Source organism: Oryx dammah, unplaced genomic scaffold, assembly GCF_014754425.2.
Source record: "Oryx dammah isolate SB20612 unplaced genomic scaffold, SCBI_Odam_1.1 HiC_scaffold_4, whole genome shotgun sequence".
Lineage (NCBI taxonomy): Eukaryota > Metazoa > Chordata > Mammalia > Artiodactyla > Bovidae > Oryx > Oryx dammah.
Genome location: NW_024070188.1, coordinates 41,759,879 through 41,782,519, shown reverse-complemented (window position 1 = coordinate 41,782,519; position 22,641 = coordinate 41,759,879). Strand labels below are relative to the sequence as shown.

The following is a 22,641-nucleotide window of genomic DNA, read 5'->3' as shown; positions in this document are numbered from 1 at the left end:
ACTGATAAGGAGACTGTGCAAACCTAGTCCTCCCTCATAGATGGATGTTACTAATGGATGGTTTCCCAATCTATCCCCAAGCCACAGCGGCATACACTGTGGTCTTCTGCCAGCATAACTGTTGGAGCCCCAGTTTCCTGAGACTCTTTATATAGTGGTGTCTTTTGGTGAAGTGAAATTAATTAGTTATGGAAGAGCTTCTCATCTAGGGTGCCATCAATGTGTGTGCCAAAGTATCAGTCTCCTTAACTCTAGGATTTACCCTGTAGAGTCTGGGATATTCAGAGCCACAGATTCATCATGTTCACTGCAAGCAGGCCGTTTGCCTCATAGCTTTATGAAAATATTCTTTTTATCTGTTTGGCAAAATGTGAACAAGGATGGGAAACACCAGGCAGAACCAATACTCACTAGTCTCTCTAGGAACTCTGGGAGTCTGGTGGCACAATCCAGTCATTATCTACATAGAGCTCAGTAGGCCTTTGCCAATTCCGTTCCAATTAAATTCAAGCAGAATTTTTGGGTCTTGGCTGATTCATCTTAATCTTTATGTGAAAAAGCAAAGAGCCAAGAATAGCCAAGGCAATTTTAGAGAAGAATCATATGGAAACGGGACTTGAAAAATGTTTGGATAGGGTGCATGGGAGTTCATTATTTTATCTGTATTTTTCTGTGTCTGTCTAAAATATTTCACAATTAAATTTAGAAGAAAATAAGAGGGTAGCTATGGTCTCTGATTGTTAAAACTCTTGTAAACAAGACAGTAGAGAGCACAAAATATAACCTAAAAAGTTGTTCAATTCAGCTAACCATACCTTAAAATATATAGCATTTAGTCTTCAAAAGACACCATAAAAAATTAAAAGACAATCTGCAAACTAAGAGACACTATTTGTAACAGATACATCTGACAAAAGAGGAGTATTTAAACTTTAAAAATATATAAAGATTATCTGAAAATTAATTTAAAAAAACATGTCAACCAAAAAATGAGCCAAAATCAATAACAGGCATTTCACAGAAACCCAAATAGCCACTAAACATATAAAGATGCACAACCATATTAGCAAGACAGAAAATACAAATTAAAAGATCAATCAGATGCTACCACGATCTGATTATAACAATCAGTGTGGGTTGATTACAATAGTGTGTGGGAGTTACAAATAATGATGTGACAGTCCAGTTAATGTGAAATGGATTTATGTGTAGATGAACCTCAAAAACTGAATATGCAGTGAAAAAAAGAGGAAAAAATGTAGTGTAGTGTAAACTTATTAGATCAAAATACAGTACCAGGATAGCTATATTTTTAGGGAATTACACACATAAATATTTTCAAAAAGAGCAAGTAAATGAGTAATATAAAATTTAGAGTAATAATTACTTTGGGCTGGGATGGAAAAAGTTTTAAAGAGGCCTCTTCAGTTCAGTTGAGTTCAGTTGCTCAGTTATGTCCGACTCTTTGGGACCCCATGAATCGCAGCACACCAGGCCTCCCTGTCCATCACCAACTCCCAGAGTTCACTCAGACTCACATCCATTGAGTCAGTGATGCCATCCAGCCATCTCATCCTCTGTTGTCCCCTTCTCCTCCTGCCCCCAATCCCTCCCAGCATCAGTCTTTTCCAATGAGTCGGCTTCAAAAATGCTGGCACTTTTCTGGATCTTCAGGTCTGCAGTAAGTACCTGGGTATTCTTTTTTATTATTATCCTCTAAAATGTGCACATATGGGCTACATTCACATATATATATTTCACAATTAACATTTGTTTAGAAAATCCAGTGAGATTTAAAGAAGAGCTCTTACAAAATTGTTCATATCAGCAACTTCTAGACTGTCAGTGAGGATTTCCTTGCTACTAGGTAACCAAACAAAAGAGAGAATTCTCTTGGTTTCTGATGTAAGGTGAAAACCTTCAGCTGTAACCGCTATTTCAAAAGTTCTTTTTCTTCATAGCTGCCTCATTGTTCTCAGTTATTTCTAAAAGTATTCCAACACGTGATTTTACACAATTTGTTTGCAAATAAAAAGTGTCATTTCTGTCTTTTAGCTTCCAAGTAAAGTTTCATATATATATATATATATATATATATATATATATATATATTTTGGAGGGCAAGATGTTCTCTAATTTACAGTGTCTGAAAACTGCCAGTGTAATCCAGTTAAAAGGAAGTTTTGGATACCTCTTCTTCCCTTGTGGCTCAGCTGGTAAAGAATCCACCTGCAATGTGGGAGATCTGGGTTCAATCCCTGGGTTGGGAAGATCCCCTGGAGAAGGGAAAAGCTACCCACTCCAGTATTCTGGCCTGGAGAATTCACAAAGAGATGGACACCACTGAAAGACTTTCACTTTCACTTTTCACTTTCAAAGCTTTCCAGCAAAACCTTAGAAGACTAGTTTCTAAAGAATGGGTTTTCTCTAGTTGGGGAAAGCGGGCCGGGGGAGTCCAGCTTAACTCAACTCTGAAAAATCTCTCCCGGAACGCATCTACACTCCTTCCATCCCTTACAGACCAGAAGGACCTGTGCCGGGAAACCAGAGCCCCGCCCACTTGGCGAGCCCTACCCCACTCTGGCCCCGCCCCTAGGGGCTCCCAGTACGCGGTGCGCGCGCCCTTCGGGAGGCGGGGCTGCTCAGGCTCACTGCCGGGCAGCAGCGGGCTACGTCTGCGCTCAGCTTCAACGTCTCCGCCGGCTGATCCTTACTGGTGTCTAGATTCCCAGACCCTGGTGAGTAGCTATAGATTTCTGGGCCCAGCTGGCTCAGTTGTGGCCGGCACTGGGGCCACCCTCGGCGCCTGCGCTCTTACCCGCCAGCCAATCTGCTCGCCTGCAGATGGCCTTTGACCCTGCGCCCCGACGCCCTGCAGCGGCCGCGGCGGGCTGCGTCTCGCTGCGAGCCTCGAGAACTCGGGAACCCCGCTCCGTCGCTTTTATACCTAATTTTGCTAGGGTTAGTTTTGTTGTCTTCTATCCTACTTTATCCCGAGCCTGTCGGCCTCGTCTCTGCCACTTTTTTTGCAGCGGAACCTCTTGTCGCCTCGGTATTTTTCCCTTTCCAGGAAGTTGGGACTTTTAGGAGTGATGGAAAAGCCTTTCAGCGCCTTACCCTCTGTCCCCAATCTCGGCCTTGTGCCTCGGGGGCAAGTGGGAAGGTCGAGGCCTACCTGGCTTGGGCTGCAGCAGGAAGGTGGCAGGCTCCGGTCTCCGGACGCCGAGGCGTGGGGAGACGAGAGCGAGGGTGGGGAGGCCAACGCATAGATGCGTTTTCCATTCACCTGTTCCACGTTTGGCACTATCATTTTAGACTGTTAATGTTTGCTGAATTGAAGGATGCAACTCAGCTGGAATAGTATTTTTTCTGATTTTCCAGAGGAACCAGTGAAAATTTAGGCAGTTAGGACCGTTGGTTTCTGTTTCAACAGTTAGAGACCCTGCAGATACGAGTTAAGGAAAAATGTGGAAGTACTTTAAAAAAATAAAACAAGGGAAGATAGTGTTAATTATATGACTTCAGAAAAAGGCAAGTAAGACTGGAATGAGTTGGTTATGTTAAAGTATTAAGGCAGGAGCTTCCTGGGTGTCTCAGTGGTAAAAATCCACCTGCAATGCAAGAGATCCTGGTTTGATCCCTGGGTTGGGAAGATCCCGTGGAGAAGGAAATGGCAACTCACTCCAGGATTCTTGCCTGGGAAATCCCATGGACAGCGGAGTGGGCTACATACAGTTCATGGAGTCGCAAAGAGTCAGACATGTTTAGCAACTAAACAACAACAACCAAATTTAGACAATAGTTGAAAGAAAAATACAAAATAAAATCAAGGTATTGGCAATATGAAGTCACACGATTGCACATCATTTTCATGACAGTATGTTACTCCATTCATATTGAACTATTTGTAAACCTTGAAAAAATAGTATTGTGTAGGGAATCTTGTGGATTTCTAGGTTCTATGCATAAAACATTACCAGAGCTGTTGCTGTCAGTCACACGGTGAATATTGAGTATGTAAGAAAATAAACTTTCTTCTGATTTAATCTGGACTACAGTTTATGAATAGGTAATAACAGGTAATCGTCTTTAAGTGAAAACATAATCACATGTCCGCAGTTTTCATCTGTCACAAAATTTATGGTGGTGTATTCTTTAAGCTTGCTTTGTCTAAAATGTTGTAGGAAGGATGTGATAACAGGAGGAGCTTGAGTTCTAGAACTGAATTTCTCTGCTCTTTGCTCATTGCTTAACCTCAGATTACTCAGCCATTTGTTTGCCCAGGTACTGGGAAGAAGTTGGCAACTGCTCTGTTGGCAGTTCAGTTCAGTTGCTCATTTGTGTCTGACTCTTTGTGACCCCATGGACTGCAGCTCGCCAGGCTTCCCTGTACATCACCATCCCCCCGAGCTTGCTCAAGCTCATGTCCATCGAGTCAGTGATGCCATCCAACCATCTCATCCTCTGTCGTCCCCTTCTCCTTCTGTCTTCACTGTTTCAGCATCAGGGTCTTTTCCAGTGAGTCAGTTCTTCGCATCAGGTCGCCAAAGTATTGGAGCTTCAGCATCAGTCCTTCCAATTAATATTCAGGGCTGATTTCCTTTAGAATTGACTGCTTTGATCTTGCAGTCTAAGGGACTCTCAAGAGTCTTCTTCAACACTACAGTCAAAAGCTAGAATTAGTTATATTTCTCTTCAGTGGTTTCTCAGAAAATAATGTCAGGAAAACAGCTAGAAAAAGAAAGCAATCAGAAATCTGTATAACATAATAATAAAAACTAAAAAATTAAATTTTGGGGGGCTTTCTGCGTAGCAGGATGGGAGCTAATCCTTTTTGAAATCATAGTATCACACTGATTCTGGATCTCTTATATCTCGCTAGACCTACAAGTTAAAGTCAATCATTTCAAAGATTGAAAGACTTCTAAATCACAAAAAACAAAAGTAGAAGCCATAGAGTTTCAAAAGAACAAATATATTACTTCTGTGTGTTATTTTATCATGTGCCCTTTGAAGATGCTAGATTTTCTCTTATCCTGAGTATTGAGTAGGTTACTTCTTTGGAAATCTATACATCTGTAATTAACTTGGAACTTTTTTACTCTGAGGTGACTTCTGGAACTTTTTTGTGTTGAAACCAATTAAGTAGTTCCACCACACTTTTTCTACTAAAGATCATTAGACCTGGTAGGCATCTCAAGTTTCATTGTTTTGCTAATTTGGACACAATAATTTTTAATAAAATGGATTTTAAAAATTATTGGATCTATTTAGCTATGATTCTTCCTGTATAATATGTTCAGTATAGACTGGGCATGTCAACTATATGTATAGTCTGTAGAACCTGTTTGTACACATACTGCCCCAATAGATACCAATGTCAAAAACAAAAGGGCCAGAAATTAAATTTTTTAAGTTGAACATTTAATAGTCATTGACTAAATATAAGATCGGAGAAGGCAATGGCACCCCACTCCAGTACTCTTGCCTGGAAAATTCCATGGATGGAGAAGCCTGGTAGGCTGCAGTCCATGGGGTCTCTAAGAGTCAACCGGACTGAGAGACTTCACTTTCACTTTTCACTTTCATGCATTGGAGAAGGAAATGGCAACGCACTCCAGTGTTCTTGCCTGGAGAATCTCAGGGACGGGGGAGCCTGGTGCGCTGCCGTCTCTGGGGTCGCACAGAGTCGGACATGACTGAAGCAACTTAGCAGCAAATATAAGATATATTGGGTTCTACTATAGTGTAAAGGTAGGACTTCCCTGGTGGCTCAGACGGTTAAGTGTCTGTTCACAATGCGGGAGTCCCGGGTTTGATCCCTGGGTCGGGAAGATCCGCTGGAGAAGGAAATGGCAATCTACTCCAGTACTATTGCCTGGAAAATCCCATGAACAGGGGAACCTGGTAGGCTACAGTCCATGGGGTCGCAGAGTCGGACATGACTGAGCAACTTCACTTCACGTAAAGGTAAGGACTCCATTTCTGGATCTTATGGAACAATCTAGTAGGATGTATAATACATTAAATAGCATGGTGCAATAAAGAGATGCCAGTTTAAAAAGTAGATAATAATGTCATAATAGACTATATGGGAAAGTGAGTATTTTTCAGTCTGGAATCATTGGGAGAAGTATCAAGAAGAGGCAACAGTTTAGCTTTGTCTTGATGGATTAGTGTAGTAGTCCAGAAATTAGCCATATGGAGAATAGGTATTTAGAGAGAGTAAACTGTGTGTTAACTGATTGCTTGCTAGACACCTATCTTTAATAACAATCGTCATCAAAATAAATAATTGTTTGTATTCGTTCAATATTACACTAAGCCAAAAATGATTCCAAGGGTTTTGGAATATTAACCTATTTCATCCTCATAAAAATCCTTTGAGTGAGGTATTAACTCATTGTAAAGATGAGAAAGGAAGGGAAATTTTTAAGTCACTTATATAGGTGAAATGGCTAAAAAAAGCCCAGCTAGAATTTTAACTGTAGAGTCCAAATTTTAAGCACAGGAGGCCTGTCTTTATTTAGGTAGATTAGATTTATTGGAAATAATATGAAAGGAAAAGAGAAATAGGTTTAGAGGTAAAGGGGAGAGCAGCAGCCTTTTTAATTAGATATTTTGTGTTTTGTGTTCATCTGTTGCTCTGAGAAGTGGGTATAACAAATATATAAATGTCTCAGAACTGTTTCATATTTCTTCACTTTTCTTTTTTTAAATCTAATTGGTATTATTTGATTAAAACATTACCATTTTACATTTTATTTTGCATATATTATCTTGCATGATTTACAGAACAGCTTTGTCAGAAAACAGAACAGTTAATATTTTTTAAGACCAGTTTTTAAAAAAAAACTCAGGGTCACACAGTTAGGTTGACATAGGTGACTTAAATGTAGATCTTCAAATTCCTGAATCAATATTCTTTTCATTGTGTATCCTGACTCTTCCTTGAATTTTGCCCTATTCAGCTAATCAGTGTTTAAAAAATCCATCTTATAATTTCTAAATTGAGTAATTATTGTTCCCATTTTCTATGATTTGTCAGTTTTCATTACCATTGATTATTTCCTTATAAAATACCTATTCCATATAAATTTTTCTTCCTTATCTTGTCAACTTTGAAATTTTAGGGCAGCAGATCATAGAGGCAGTTCAGAATGGTTATATCACCTCTTTATTCCTATGCACAAGACTGTCACATTCCGTACAAAGTAATGTTACTCCCTGGAGTCCTGCAGTGCAGAGTTGAAAGACTGTATGGGTTGGTCCTTCCTGGAAATAAGCAGGTTTATATTAAGAGTTCATGTCCTCCAGGTTGCTGGTGGTAGCTTTTTTCCTTTCTTACCTGTTCTTAAATGATTTTCCACTTAAAAGTTTCAAAAAATAAACAACTTGAAAATCTCTGTATATTTTTCCTGTAGATTCACCAAATGATACTATTTTGCCATAAAACATTTGCTTTATTGTAACACAGACACACACACTCATATATTACATTGTATATAATTTTACATACACATTGTATGTAATATGTGTACATATGCATATATGTATACATATATATGTAGGTACATATATGTGTATGAGAGTATCATAATATGTTGTCTGATGTTTCTTCATGATTAGATCCAGATTAATGCTGACAGAAATACTGCAGCAATGATTGTATGTTTTTCTTAGGGCATTCACTCTATAGACTCATGTTAATCTATTTATTCAAATCAACTGATAAAGTTAATTTTGATCACTTGTGTAAGGCGGCGTCTGCTAGGTTCCGCACTGTTAAGTTGCTGTATGTATCTCCCTTTGTAGTTAATTTGGTATATTTTTTGGGGGGGAGACACTGCCAATATGTAGATATCCTATTTCTCATAAACCCTATTTCTTTGAACCCCTCATCAATATCCATTAATGATTCTTGCTTGATACAGTAGTAGCCAAGTGGTGAAAGTCTAATTCCATTATTCCATCTAAATTTATTAATTGGTATTCCATTATGTTTTTTTATTCCATTTATTTATTTTCACATTTTTAAAATATCAGTATAGATTTATAAAGTCTTATTTTATATCTGTAATTTATTATTCTTATTCATAATTTTGATGTTGAAATCATCCCAGATTTAGTCAGTAGTTGCCTCTTTAAGCTAACTTCTGTGTCCTATGAACATATCTACATTTTTTAGTAATTCCTGATTTTCAGGCCATACTGGTTTTCATTTCAGGCTGATTTTCCTTTACAAGTTGTTCCAAGCTCATCTTGTACTTTCTTAGCCACATTCTTGAAATCAACCTGGTTCTATTCAGTATAGAAGGATATGTAAAATTCACAATGTTGGCATCAGATGGGTTTATTGCTGCAAGGATTTCTTTGGCTCTAGACTCTTAGTGGACAGAATCAGGAAATAATGTGCGTGCATTTGTATGTGTACACACCCATGTACCCAGCCCCACACATGAATTTGTTTATCTTTTAAAAGCCATGCATCCATATTGATACTGCCAATTGTAGTCCGACAACTCAAGTTTCATTTTAGCTTCCTACTTCCTATGTTTGTAACACTTTTTACTTTTTTTTTTGTTAGTAAACAACCTGAGCCCCATTTTCTGGCTTATATTGCTTATTTTTACAGTGTACATTAAATATTTTAAGAATTGCTAACCTTCATCATAACATAAATAATCTACTTATTAACTGGAATTTAACCTCTAATATATTTTGTTTGAGTATGTGAAATGTAACATAAGTTAAAATGCCAAACCTATATAAAAAGTTATACTCAGTTACTTTCATTATCCACACTTCTACCCTGTTTTAATCACCCCGTATTTTTCAGTTTCTCTTTACCCTCTGTAGATAATCAACCTTATTAGATTCTTGTTTTTTCTGTTTCTTTTCTCACTTGGGAAAATATTTTTTCTTATTGTCGTTTTGCTTTTTTTCACTTAGCAGTATATCCACAGAATCACTTTCTTTCATCTCAGAGCTCTTCCTCATTTTTTTCTGAATACTCAGTATTTTACAAACAATGCTGCATGTTAACCTATGTACTTACTATTGGTTGTGTATTTTCACGGTAAATTCTGTGAAGTAGGATTCTTAAATCAAAGGAAAATGGATGTGTAATTTTGTTATATATTGCCAGATTCATTCACTATCAATGCATAAAAGTGATTATTTTCTCACTATTCTTGCCAACAGTATGTAGTTTCATGCTTTTTATTTTTTGCCAACCTCATAGATAAGAAATGATACATTTGTCCTATTTTAACTTACATTTTTCTAATATTGAATGATACAGAAGATCTTTCAAATATTTTCATTAAGATTGTCAGTTGTCTTTTCACTTTATTTTGTAGTGTTTTTTAACATATATATTTAAAAATTTATGTAATCTTTTTTTTATTTATTGCATCTGAATTTTGAGTCTTAGGTATAGAAAGTCTTTTATTACACTAAGGATATAAGTGAATTCAGGTGGGATTATATGAATATTTGAATGATTCTGAACCCTACAACTTACATTATTCTTTGAGAGATTAAGGTGGGAAATAGGGGCATTATTTAAAACCTCTGCTTCAAAAGTAGCATCAGAGAAGCTGAGAATATAAGGTAAAAATGGCAGCTGAGAAAATGAACAGAGCTTTCGGTAGTTTCATGGCTCTTTGGGGACCAAAATTGGAATTCAGGACCCTTCTAAAGCCCATCCTAGAGGAGAAATCTTGGTAAATACCTGTGACTTTGATTTCAGAACCTGTAAGTGTAATGGAGTAAAGATGAATCAGAAATACACCAAATATTTGCAAGGACTTAAACCCAGTTTTGAAGATTTCCATCTGTGATTGTTGTTGTTCAGTGACTAAGTTGTGTCCGACTTTTTTGACCCCATGAACTGTAGCACACTAGGCTTCCCTGTTCTTCACTATCTCCCTCAGTTCGCCCAAACTCATGTCTATTTGAGTCAGTGCTCCCATCCAACCATCTCATCCTCTGTTGCCCCCTTCTCCTCTTGACCTCAATCTTTGCCAGCATCATGGTCTTTTCCAACGAGTTAGCTGTTTGCATCACATGTCCAAAGAATTGGAGCTTCAGCTTCAGCACCAGCCCTTCCAATGTGATTATACTAAGATAATCTTCCTCTACCCTAAAAGTCTTCAAGAAATAAAAATAAGCTTTCTTTGAAGGAAGATGACATGTAGAGCCTCACATTATGTCTGAAACTTTTCATATTCTTTGTGTAGTATTTAGTAAATATAATAATTTAGCCTATAAAAAAAATAGTTACTATCTGGATATTAAGAGGAAAAAACCAAACAGGCAATAGAAACAGAATCCTAAGATTCAAATTCAAGTTATTAGAGGTAGACTTTAAATAAATGGGGTTACAAAATTCAAGGAATAGGAAATTTTAGCAGAAAACTGATATCTTTGAGAAGAATTAAATGAAAATTTTAAGACTAAATTTATAACTGAAATTAATTGCCACTGAAGAGAGTCAGGAAATTGAAGATAGTTCAGAAGAAATTATTCAGACTGAACCATAGAGAGACAAAAGGAGGAAATTTTTAAAAATGTTTAAGGAACACATGGGACATAAAATTCTGATGTGTGTAGTTTATTCCATAATGTGAGATGAGAGACAAGGTCAAAATTGAGTATAACACTTTGAGTTGGTGAAATGGGGTGGGGAAAAAAAGGTGATTATAATTGATGCAGTCAAATAATAAGTTTGTTGAAATTAAGTTTGTTGAATGACTAGGCTTTTTATATATTCATAAATATTTCCTTTTTAAATCTGAAGTTTTTATTTTATATTTAGAAAATTTTAGTCTCTGGGTGGAATGTTTCTTTTCTATAGCAGTATATGTAAAATCTGTCCAAAGGATGAAGAATATATTCACTTTGTTAAAAAAACATGCTTAAAATCTTTATCTGACAAAAATGTAATTGTGATATTTCCAAATAAATACTGCTATTCAGTCTAATTATGTATTTTCTATAGCTATTAATATTTGATTATATAATTAACATCATAATACTCTTTAAAATTTTTCAGTGTAACAAACTTTATGGATTTTAGTTTTCCTTTTGAATATATTGGAAAATATTATTAATACCACTTACTAATAGTTGTTTTTCAATATGTTACAGCTAAACATTTACCATTTTGGAGTTTAAAGGATGACATCATGGCAAAATTTCGAAGAAGGACTTGCTTCATTTTGTCACTTTTTATTCTATTTATTTTCTCTTTGATGATGGGTTTAAAAATGCTGAGACCAAATAAAGCAGCTTTTGGAGATCCTTTTGGACTTGAGCTTCTTCCAGAAATTCGGCAACAAACTCATTTGACGAAAGTTTTTGATTCCCAAAAGAGTGACAAAATCAGCAGTGAAACAAACATCAAGAACTTAAAAACTGAGGAAATCACTGTGAAAGCTTCCTTAGCCTCTGAACTTCATCCAGAAGAACTGCCACCTCTGAATTATTACTTACATGTATTTTATTACAGTTGGTATGGAAATCCACAATTTGATGGTAAATATATACATTGGAACCATCCAGTTCTCTCACACTGGGACCCTAGGATAACCAAGAAATATCCCAAAGGGAAGCACAACCCCCCTGATGACATTGGCTCCAGGTTTTATCCTGAGTTGGGAAGTTACAGCTCTCGGGATCCTTCTGTCATTGAAACTCACATGAAACAAATGTACTCAGCTTCAATTGGTAAGTATTTTAGATATGTATGTGAATGTATAAGTAAATTTTTGTAGAACATTAATTACTAATTGACCTTCCCTGCTGGCTCAGTGGCAAACATTTCGCCTGCAATACAGGAGACAGGGATTCGATCTCTGTGTTGGAAAGATCCCCTGGAGAAGGAAATGGCAACCCATGCCAGTATTCTTGCTAGGAAAATCCCATGGACAGAGGAGCCTGGCGGACTACAGTCCATGGGGTCAGAAATTATTAGTCTTGCATTATAAGTTTATAATTTTAAACTTACAAATTCTAGATTAAACTGTTGTTGTAACATGTTAACACTAACATTTCTGGGTGTATTATTTTTATTGACTAATACTCTGTGAATTTTATAAAATTCTGATTGACATAAGATACAATGAATTCTCTCACTTTATGTTACACATCTGTTTAAATATCACCCCAATAAGAAGTAAAATATTCTATAGCCCCCAAATTTTTGTCTGCTGTTTAGCTCTCCCTACATTCAAGGAAACCATGTATCATATAGAGTAGTTGTTGTAGTAAATGTTTTACTATTAAATAAAAATAGAATCATTAAATATTTGTGTGTATATATGTGTATATGGGGAGTCTTTTACTCATCATGCTGTTCTGAAATTTAGTCATTATTGCCAATCTTATTTCATTGTATAATTATAGCGATTTGTTTCTGCATTCATCTTGGTGCACATTTGTACTGTTTCCAATTTTAGGTATGTAGCATATAATTTGGTCTTTTCTTTAAAAAAAAAAAAACTAGTCTGACAACCTCTTCTTTTTTTGACACCTGTTTATTTCATTTGTTTTAATATTGATACAGTTGATTTTACATGGTTCATTTTGCTATTTGTTTTCCATTTATCACATCTGTTCTAGTCCTTTCCCCCAATTTTTTCTGCCTCTACTTGTGTTGAAAATGTTTAGTCCATTTTATATTCTTTTCTGACTTATTAGATATATTCCTTCATTTTATGATTGGTCCGACATTTACAATATGCACCTTTATCTGATGGGAAGTCGCAAAGTATTCCTACTGTTTTCCCCTCTTCCTTTCAACTTTTTCTTCCCTCTAATTTCTGTCACTTCAGTTACATGTATTTACATAGAATCATGTCCCACTGATAATACAGAAAAATATGTAATTGAGTATATGAAAACTCAACTCATTAATATACCCTTTATAAAACTCTCCCTGTTTTGATTCCGTCTTCTTAGTGTCTCTACCACTAGGGCCAAAAGGAGAAATTGAGTGTTCTTAAATTTTTCTGATTCTTCAAAAGGTGCCAACTGACTGTTAAGCTGCCATGGGTAGAGAGACATACAAGATTTTTTCATGAAGAAAATAATACAGAGACTTGTGAATCTATTATATATCAGCTTTGTGCAAGATGACTTGTTTTTCTTTTTTTAATTGAGTATAGTTGTTTTGTAGTGTTTCTGTTGTGCAGCAAAGTGAATCAGCCATAGCTATACATATATTCCCCATTTTTGGATTTCCTTCCCATGTAGGTCACCACAGAGCATTGAACAGAGTTCCCTGTGCTGTAGCAGGTCTCTTCAGTTACCTGTTTTACACATAGTGTGTATAAATGTCAATCCCAGTCTTCCAGTCAGTTTCACTCCCTCTTCACCTCTTGGTATCCATACATTTGTTCTCTACGCCTGTGTCTCTATTTCTGCTTTGCAAATAGTTCATCTATACCATTTTTCTAGATTGCACATATATGCCTTAATATTCAATATTAGTTTTTCTGACTTACTTTGCTCTCTACAAGAGTCTTTAGCTCCATCCATGTCTCCACTAATGGCACAATTTTGTTCCTTTTTATGCCTGAGTTATATTCCATTGTGTTTATGTACCACTTCTTTATCCATTCCTGTTGATGAAAATTTAGGTTGCTTCCATCTGGCTATTATAAATAGCACTGCAGTGAACACTGGATGCATGTGTCTTTTTTAATTATCATTTTCTCCAGGTGTATGCCCAGGAGTTGGATTATTGAGTCATCTAATATTTCTAGTTTTAGTTTTTTTAAGGACCCTGCATACCGTTCTTCATAGTGACTGTGTCAGTTTATATTGATATAGTATAAGAGGATTCTGTTTTCTCTATATCTTCAATAACACTTGTTATCTCTTGTTTTTTTGATGGTAGCTGTTGATAGAGGTACAAAAGGGTATCTCACTGTGGTTTTGACTTGTAAATATTTTCCAAGTGATTAGTAATTTTTTCATTTGCCCATTGGCCATTTGTAAGTCTTCTTTGGAAAAAGGCCTGGTTTTTGTTACTGCTGCTGCTGCTGCTTAGTCGCTTCAGTCGTGTCCAACTCTGTGCGACCCCATAAATGGCAGCCCACCAGGCTCTGCCGACCCTGGGTTTCTCCAGGCAAGAACACTGGAGTGGGTTGCCATTTCCTCCTCCAGTGCATGAAAGTGAAAAGTGAAAGTGAAGTGGCTTAGTTGTGTCCGACTCTTTGCAACCCCATGGACTGCAGCCTACCAGGCTCTTCCATCCATGGCATTTCCAGGCAAGAGTCCTTTTGTTACTGAGTTATAGGAATTTTTGTAAATGATGGATATTAACCCCTTATTCATTATATGATATGCAATATAATTTCTCCTATTCAGTATATGTCTTTTAATTGTGTTATTGTTGCTTTTGCTCTGTAGAAGCTTTTAAGATTGACATAGTCCTACTTTAAGATATTTTCTTTTGTTATTTGTGCTTTTGGTGTCATATGCAAAATATCAGTGCCAAGACCAGTGTCAAAGATCTTTCCTTTGTTTACTTCAGGGAGTTTTATATCAGTCTGTCTTATATTTTAAGTCTTTGATCTCTTTCAAGGTGCTTTTTGTGAGTAGTATAGGATAGACCCAACTTTCTTTTCTGTGTATAGCTATCCAATTTTCCCAGCACCAAAGGATGTTCTTGGTCCTATTGTCATGTATTAAGTCCTAGAGGTGTAAACCCAGATTGTTTCTTTGTAGGTTTTCCCATTTCTTAACATCTTTATTTTATGACTACAAATATCCCTTTCAGAATGGCTTTTGGAGCATCCCATAAGAAAGTGAAAGAGGAGAGTGAAAAAGTTGGCTTAAAACTCAACATTCGGAAAACTAAGATCATGGCATCTGGTCCCATCACTTCATGGAAAATTGATAGTGAAACAGTGGAAACAGTGAGAGACTTTATTTTTGGGGGCTCCAAAATCACTACCGATGATGACTGCAGCCCTGAAATTAAAAGACACTTGCTTCTTGGAGGAAAAGTTATGACCAACCTAGACAGCGTATTAAAAAGCAGAGATATTATTTTGCCAACAAAGGTCCGTCTAGTCAAAGCTATGGTTTTTCCAGTAGTCATGTATGGATGTGAGAGTTGGACTGTAAAGAAAGCTGAACACTGAAGAATTGATGCTTTTGAACTGTGCTGTTGGAGAGGACCCTTGGACTGCAAGGAGATCCAACTAGTCAATCCTAAAGGAAATTAGTCCTGAATATTCACTGAAAGGACTGATGCTGAAGCTGAAACTCCAATACTTTGGCCACCTGATGCGAAGAACTGACTCATTCGAAAAGACCCTGATACTTGGAAAAACTGAAGGCATGAGGAGAAGGGGATGACAGAGGATGAGATGGTTGGATGGCATCACCAACACGATGGACATGAGTTTGAGGTGGGCTTCGGGGGTTGGTGATGAACAGGGAGGCCTGGTGTGCTGCAGTCCATGGGATCACAAAGAGTCGGACATAACTGAGCGACTAAACTGATAGGTTTAGTAGAAAGTGATTTTATTTTCATTTGTTTTAAGGTAATCTTTGGTTCCTATTTTAATTTCTTCTTTCCCTGATTGGTTGTTCAGGAGTTCTTGTTTATTTTTCATGGATCTGTAGATTTTCCAACTCTTTTGATTGTTAGAAGTATAGCTGGCATGGCTCTCTTTTGGTTCCCACCTGAATGGGATGCCTTTTCATCTTTTCACTTTGAGTTTATGGAGATCCTTAAAGCTTTCATGTTGGAACCATAGAGTTGGCTCTTGTTTTTCATCCTTCCAGGCTGTTAGGTGCCTTTTGCTTGCTGAATTCAATCCACTTTTGTTTAGAGTAGTTATTAATACTTCAGGACTTACTCAGTTCAGTCACTCAGTTGTTTCCAACTTTGCGACCTCATGGATGGATGTCAGGCTTCCCTGTCCATCACAAAATCCTGGAGCATGCTCAAACTCATGTCTATCAAGTCAGTGATGCCATCCTACCATCTCATCCTCTGTCATCCCTTCCTCCTCCTGCCTTCAGTCTTTCCCAGCATCAGGGTCTTTCCAATGAGTCAGTTATTTGCATAAAGTGGCCAAAGTATTGGAGCTTCAGCTTTAGCGTTAGTCCTTCCAATGAGTATTCAGGACTGATTTCCTTTAGGATTGAATAGTTTGATCACCTTGCAGTCCAGGAAACTCTCAAAGAGTCTTCTCTGACAGCACAGTTTCTTCAGTGCTCAGCTTTCTTTACAGTCCAACTCTCACATCCATACATGACTACTGGAAAAATATAGCTTTGACTTGATGGCCCTTTGTCAGTGAAGTAATGTCTCTGCTTTTCAATATGCTGTCTAGATTGGTCATAGCTTTTCTTCCAAGGAACAAGTGTCTTAATTTCATGGCTGCAGTCACCATCTGCAGTGAATTTGGAGCCCACGAAATAAAGTCTGTCACTGTTTCCATTGTTTCCTCCTCTATTTGCTATTAAGTAATGGGACCTGATGCCATGATCTTAGTTTTTTGAATGTTGAGTTTTAAGCCAGCTTTTTCACTCTCCTCTTTAATTTTGATTAAGAGGCTGGAGGTTCTCAGTTCACATACTGTTGAAGCCTAGCTTGGAGAATTTTAAGCATTACTTTTCTAGTGTGTGAGATGGATACAATTGTGTGGTAGTTTGAAAATTCTTTGGCATTGCCTTTCTTTGGGATTGGAATGAAAACTGACCTTTTCCAGTCCTGTGGCCACTGCTGAGTTTTCCAAATTTGCTGGCATATTGAGTGCAGCATTTTCACAGCATCATCTTTTAGGATTTGAAATAGCTCAACTCGAATTCCATCACCTCCACTAGCTTTGTTTGTCGTTTTTCCTATGGCCCACTTGACTTCACATTCCAGGATGTCTGGCTCTAGGTTAGTGATCACACTGGTTGTGGTTATCTGGGTCATTAAGATGTTTTTTTGTATAGTTCTTGCATGTATTCTTGGCACCTCTTCTTAATGTCTTCTGCTTCTGTTAGGTCCATTCCATTTCTGTCGTTTATGGTGCCCACCTTTGCATGAAATGTTCCCTTAGTATCTCTGATTTTCTTGAAGATACCTCCAGTCTTTCCCATTCTGTTGTCCTCCGTTTCTTTGCAGTAATCACTGAGGAAGGCTTTCTTATCTCTTCTGCTATTCTTTGGAATTCTGCATTCAAACGGGTATATCTTACCTTTTCTCCTTTGAGTTTAGCTTCTGTTATTAATGGCATTAAATTAAAAGCATTTATTAATGCTACCTTATTGTGTGTTGGTTTTGTATTTCCATTATTGTCTTTTCTGCCTGCATTTATAAAGGTTATTTTCCATGATGGTATGCTCTTTCTCCTCCTTTTCTGTCTTTTAATGGTCTGCTCTTGATTTTTGTTTTATTTTTACCAAGTTCAGTTCAGTTCAGTCGCTCAGTTGTGTCCGACTCTTTGTGACCCCATGAATCGCAGCACGCCAGGCCTCCCTGTCCATCACCAACTCCCGGAGTTCACGCAGACTCATGTCCATCGAGTCAGTGATGCCATCCAGCCATCTCATCCTCTGTCGTCCCCTTCTCCTCCTGCCCCCAATCCCTCCCAGCATCAGAGTCTTTTCCAATGAGTCAACTCTTCACATGAGGTGGCCAAAGTACTGGAGCTTCAGCTTTAGCATCATTCCTTCCAAAGAAATCCCAGGGTTGATCTCTTTCAGAATGGACTGGTTGGATCTCCTTGCAGTCCAAGGGACTCTCAAGAGTCTTTTCCAACACGACAGTTCAAAAGCATCAATTCTTTGGCACTCACCTTCTTCACAGTCCAACTCTCACATCCATACATGACCACTGGAAAAACCATAGCCTTGACTAGATGGACCTTAGTTGGCAAAGTAATGTCTCTGCTTTTGAATATGCTATCTAGGTTGGTCATAACTTTTCTTCCAAGGAGTAAGCGTCTTTTAATTTCATGGCTGCAGTCACCATTTTTGGAGCCCCCCAAAATGAAGTCTGACACTGTTTCCACTGTTTCCCCATCTATTTTCCATGAAGTGATGGGACTGGATGCCATGATCTTTGTTTTCTGAATGTTGAGCTTTAAGCCAACTTTTTCACTCTCCTCTTTCACTTTCATCAAGAGGCTTTTTAGTTCCTCTTCACTTCCTACCATAAGGGTGGTGTCATCTGCATATCTGAGGTGATTGATATTGCTCCCGGCAATCTTGATTCCAGCTTTTGTTTCTTCCAGTCCAGCGTTTCTCATGATGTACTCTGCATATAAGTTAAATAAGCAGGGTGACAGTATACAGACCCCAGGTCAGTAGGTGCCCAACATGCTACTGGAGATCAGTGGAGAAATAACTCCAGAAAGAATGAAGGGATGGAGCCAAAGCAAAAATAGTACCGAGCTGTGGATGTGACTGGTGATAGAAGCAAGGTCCGATGCTGTAAAGAGCAATATTGCATAGGAACCTGGAATGTCAGGTCCATGAATCAAGGCAAATTGGTCAAACAAGAGATGGCAAGAGTGAACCTCGACATTCTAGGAATCAGCGAACTAAAATGGACTGGAATGGGTGAATTTACTCAGATGATCATTATATCTACTACTGCGGGCAGGAATACCTCAGAAGAAATGGAGTAGCCATCATGGTCAACAAAAGTGTCCAAAATGCAGTACTTGGATGCAATCTCAAAAATGACAGAATGATTTCTGTTCGTTTCCAAGGCAAACCATTCAATATCACAGTAATCCAAGTCTATGCCCCAACCAGCAATGCTGAAGAAACTGAAGTTGAACGGTTCTGTGAAGACCTACAAGGCCTTTTAGAACTAACACCCCAAAAAGATGTCCTTTTCATTATAGAGGACTGGAATGCAAAAGTAAGAAGTCAAGAAACACCTGGAGTAACAGGCAAATTTGGCCTTGGAATACGGAATGAAGCAGGGCAAAGACTAATAGAGTTTTGCCAAGAAAATGCACTGGTCATAGCAAACATTCTCTTCCACCAACACAGGAGAAGACTCTACACATGGACGTCACCAGATGGTCAACACTGAAATCAGATTGATTATATTCTCTGCAGCCAAAGATGGAGAAGCTCTATACAGTCAACAAAAACAAGACCAGGAGCTGACTGTGGCTCAGACCATGAACTCCTTATTACCAAATTCACTTAAATTGAAGAAAGTAGAGAAAACCGCTAGACCATTCAGGTATGACCTAAATCAAATCCCTTATGATTATACAGTGGAAGTGAGAAATAGATTTAAGGGTCTAGATCTGATAGATAGAGTGCCTGATGAACTACGGAATGAGGTTCGTGACATTGTACAGGAGACAGGGATCAAGACCATCCCCATGGAAAAGGGGAAAAAAAAAGCAAAATGGCTGTCTGGGGAGGCCTTACAAATAGCTGTGAAAAGAAGAGAGGTGAAAAGCAAAGGAGAAAAGGAAAGATATAAGCATCTGAATGCAGAGTTCCAAAGAATAGCAAGAAGAGATAAGAAAGCCTTCTTCAGCGATCAATGCAAAGAAATAGAGGAAAAGAACAGAATGGGAAAGACTAGAGATCTCTTCAAGAAAATTAGAGATACCAAGGGAACATTTCATGCAAAGATGGGATTGATAAAGGACAGAAATGGTATGGACCTAACAGAAGCAGAAGATATTAAGAGGTGGCAAGAATACACAGAGGAACTGTTAAAAAAGATCTTCACGACCCAGATAATCACGATGGTGTGATCACTCATCTAGAGCCAGGCATCCTGGAATGTGAAGTCAAGTTGGCCTTAGAAAGCATCACTAGAAACAAAGCTAGTAGAGGTGATGGAATTCCTATTGAGCTATTTTGAATCCTGAGAGTTGATGCTGTGAAAGTGCTGCACTCAATATGCCAGCAAATGTGGAAAACTCAGCAGTGGCCACAGGACTGGAAAAGGTCAGTTTTCATTCCAATCCCAAAGAAAGGAAATGCCAAAGAATGCTCAAACTGCTGCACAACTGCAGTCATCTCACACGCTAGTAAAGTAATGCTCACAATTCTCCAAGCCAGGCTTCAGGAATACATGAACCGTGAACTTCCAGATGTTCAAGCTGGTTTTAGAAAAGGCAGAGGAACCAGAGATCAAATTGCCAACATCCGCTGGATCATGGAAAAAGCAAGAGAGTTCCAGAAAAACATCTATTTCTGCTTTATTGACTATGCCAAAGCCTTTGACTGTGTGGATCACAAGAAACTGTGGAAAATCCTGAAAGAGATGGGAATACCAGACCACCTAACCTGCCTCTTGAGAAATCTGTATGCAGGCCAGGAAGCAACAGTTAGAACTAGATATGGAACAATTACTGGTTCCAAATAGGAAAAGGAGTACGTCAAGGCTGTATATTGTCATTTTTACCAAAGAGTTAGTTATAACATCTTACAGATAAAACAGTCCAGTTTAGGCTAATAACAATTTTTAACTTGTAAAGTTTTTCCTTAGTATGCAGAGGATGAGATGGTTAGATAGTATTACCGACTCAATGGACATGAATTTGAGCGAACTTGAGGAGATGGTCGAAGATAGAGGAACCTCACGTGCTGCATTCCATGGGGTCGCAGAGAGACAGACACAGCTTAGGGACTGAACAACAATAAAGTGTCTACCATTTTGCTCCTCCTTTTATATTATTGATGTCACAGTTTACCTCTTTTTGTTGCATACTTATGAACAACTTATGGTAGCTATACTTTTCCTCCTCTTTCATTTAGACTTTGTACTCTTGTTGAGTCATTAACACACCATCCTACTATATTGTTATAGTTTTCTAAATCTAACTATGTTTCTGTTCTTTCCCAGTGTATTGTGTAATTTTGTGTGCTTTCATGTGACTGATTAGCTTGTTTTCATTTTAGCTTGAACTCCTTTTAGCGTTAAGTACAAGGCTGATGTAGTGGTGAACTCCCTTAGATGTTGTTTGTCTGAAAGTCTTTACTTCTTTCTATCTGAAGGATAACTTTGCTAGATAAACCATTCTTGGTTGGGAACTTTTATCTTTCACCCCTTCAAATATGTCATTCTACTGTCCCCTGGCCTGAAGAGTTTCTGCAGAGAAATTATTCATTCAGTCGTGTTCGACTCTTTGCAACCCCATGGACTGTAGCCCACCAGGCTCCTCTGTCCAAGGAATACTCTGGGAGCAGGTAGCCATTCCCTTCTCCAGAAGAATCTTTCTGACCCACGGATCAAACCCAAGTCTCCCGCATTGCAGGCAGATTCTTTATCATCTAAGCCACCAGGGAAGCACAACTTTGCTAGATAAACCATTCTTTGCTGGGCACTTTTATCTTTGAACTCTTCAAACATGTCTTTCCACTGTCCCCTGGCCTAAAGGGTGTCTGCAGAGAAATCCTAATGGTAGTCCATTGTAGCTTCCATTCCTTTCTTCCCCCACCCCCCACCCCTGCCTGCCTTTAAAGTCTTCGAGGGTGCCTTTTTGCTTTGAGATAGCAGGATGATCTATTAGCTTTGTAAACTTATATGTTCAATAGCAGGATGATCTGTTAGCTTTGTAAACTTATATGTCCAGTCTTTCCTCAGATTTTGGAAATTTTCACCTATCATTTCTTTAACTCCCTGTGCTACCCCTTTCTCTGTCTGGAATCCTGATTATCCTGATATTTGTCTTTTTGATGGATTTCCATTGATCACATAGAGTTTCTTTGTTCTCTTTTAGTTTAAACTCCCTCTTCTATCATTTTAAAATTTCTACCCTCTGTGTTACATTTTTTTTCTTCCATATGGGCAGCCTTGTTGCACTGCATACTTCAGGTCATTCATTGAATTTTGTTTGGTTCTTTTAAACAATTTTAATAATTTCCTTCTCTTTAATAAAGAATCATTTGTTCATCTTTTTATTCTTGAATTCATTGATATGTCTTTCTAAGTTTTCTTGTATTTGTTGAGTTCCTTTAGAACACCTAATTTGAATTCTTTATTAGACTGTATATTCAGCATGTTCTACCTTGCTTGCTGGAAAATATCAATACTATTTTCTTTCTGTGATGCTGTATTTCCTTGATTTTTTTTTATTGTTCTTGTGGATATATGTTGATGCTGTCACATTTGAAGTAGTTGATACCTCCTTAACTCTGCTTGTGCCTTTTGCATATGCCATTGTATCTTTATAATGTTGATATTTGAGTTTTTTTCCCCTGTAAAGCTGTATCTGCTCCAGTATACTTCTTACCCTTTGGGGAAGATTTTTAAGCATAAATGCCTACTCAGCGTTTAACATTTTCCCAGGCTGGCTTTTGGAAACCTCTTGTTATCCAGAAAGTGGCCACTATAGATCAAGGTTTTTGTAGTTTCTCACTTTTGTGTTGATTGTGGTGGTTTGTTTTCTTAGTGGACTTCCTGTTTGCCAGAATACATTTCTGGAGGCTTACACAGGAGCAAGCACAAGGAACCCATGGCAAAGTGGGAGGAGGTGTGGGCTGTAGCCTTGAAGTGCATTGAGGGGGGAGGTGTGGGCTGTAGGGCTGAGGTGCATTGAGGGGGGAGGTGTGGGCTGTAGCCTTGAGGTGCATTGAGGGGGGAGGTGTGGGCTGTAGGGCTGAGGTGCATTGAGAGGTGAGGTGTGGGCTGTAGCA

General features: G+C 38.1%; 1 protein-coding gene across 1 annotated transcript in view; it reads left to right on the top strand.

Annotated features, from left to right (window-relative positions):
• The first annotated feature begins 2,577 nt into the window (after window positions 1-2,577).
• Window positions 2,578-22,641, top strand: part of MANEA (mannosidase endo-alpha) — an 82,036-nt gene continuing 61,972 nt past the window's right edge. The window contains exons 1-2 of the mRNA XM_040239154.1: window positions 2,578-2,738; window positions 11,155-11,733. Coding sequence (XP_040095088.1) covers window positions 11,193-11,733 — 541 coding nt within the window. The 5' untranslated portion in view covers window positions 2,578-2,738; window positions 11,155-11,192. The remainder of the gene's footprint in view (window positions 2,739-11,154; window positions 11,734-22,641) is intronic.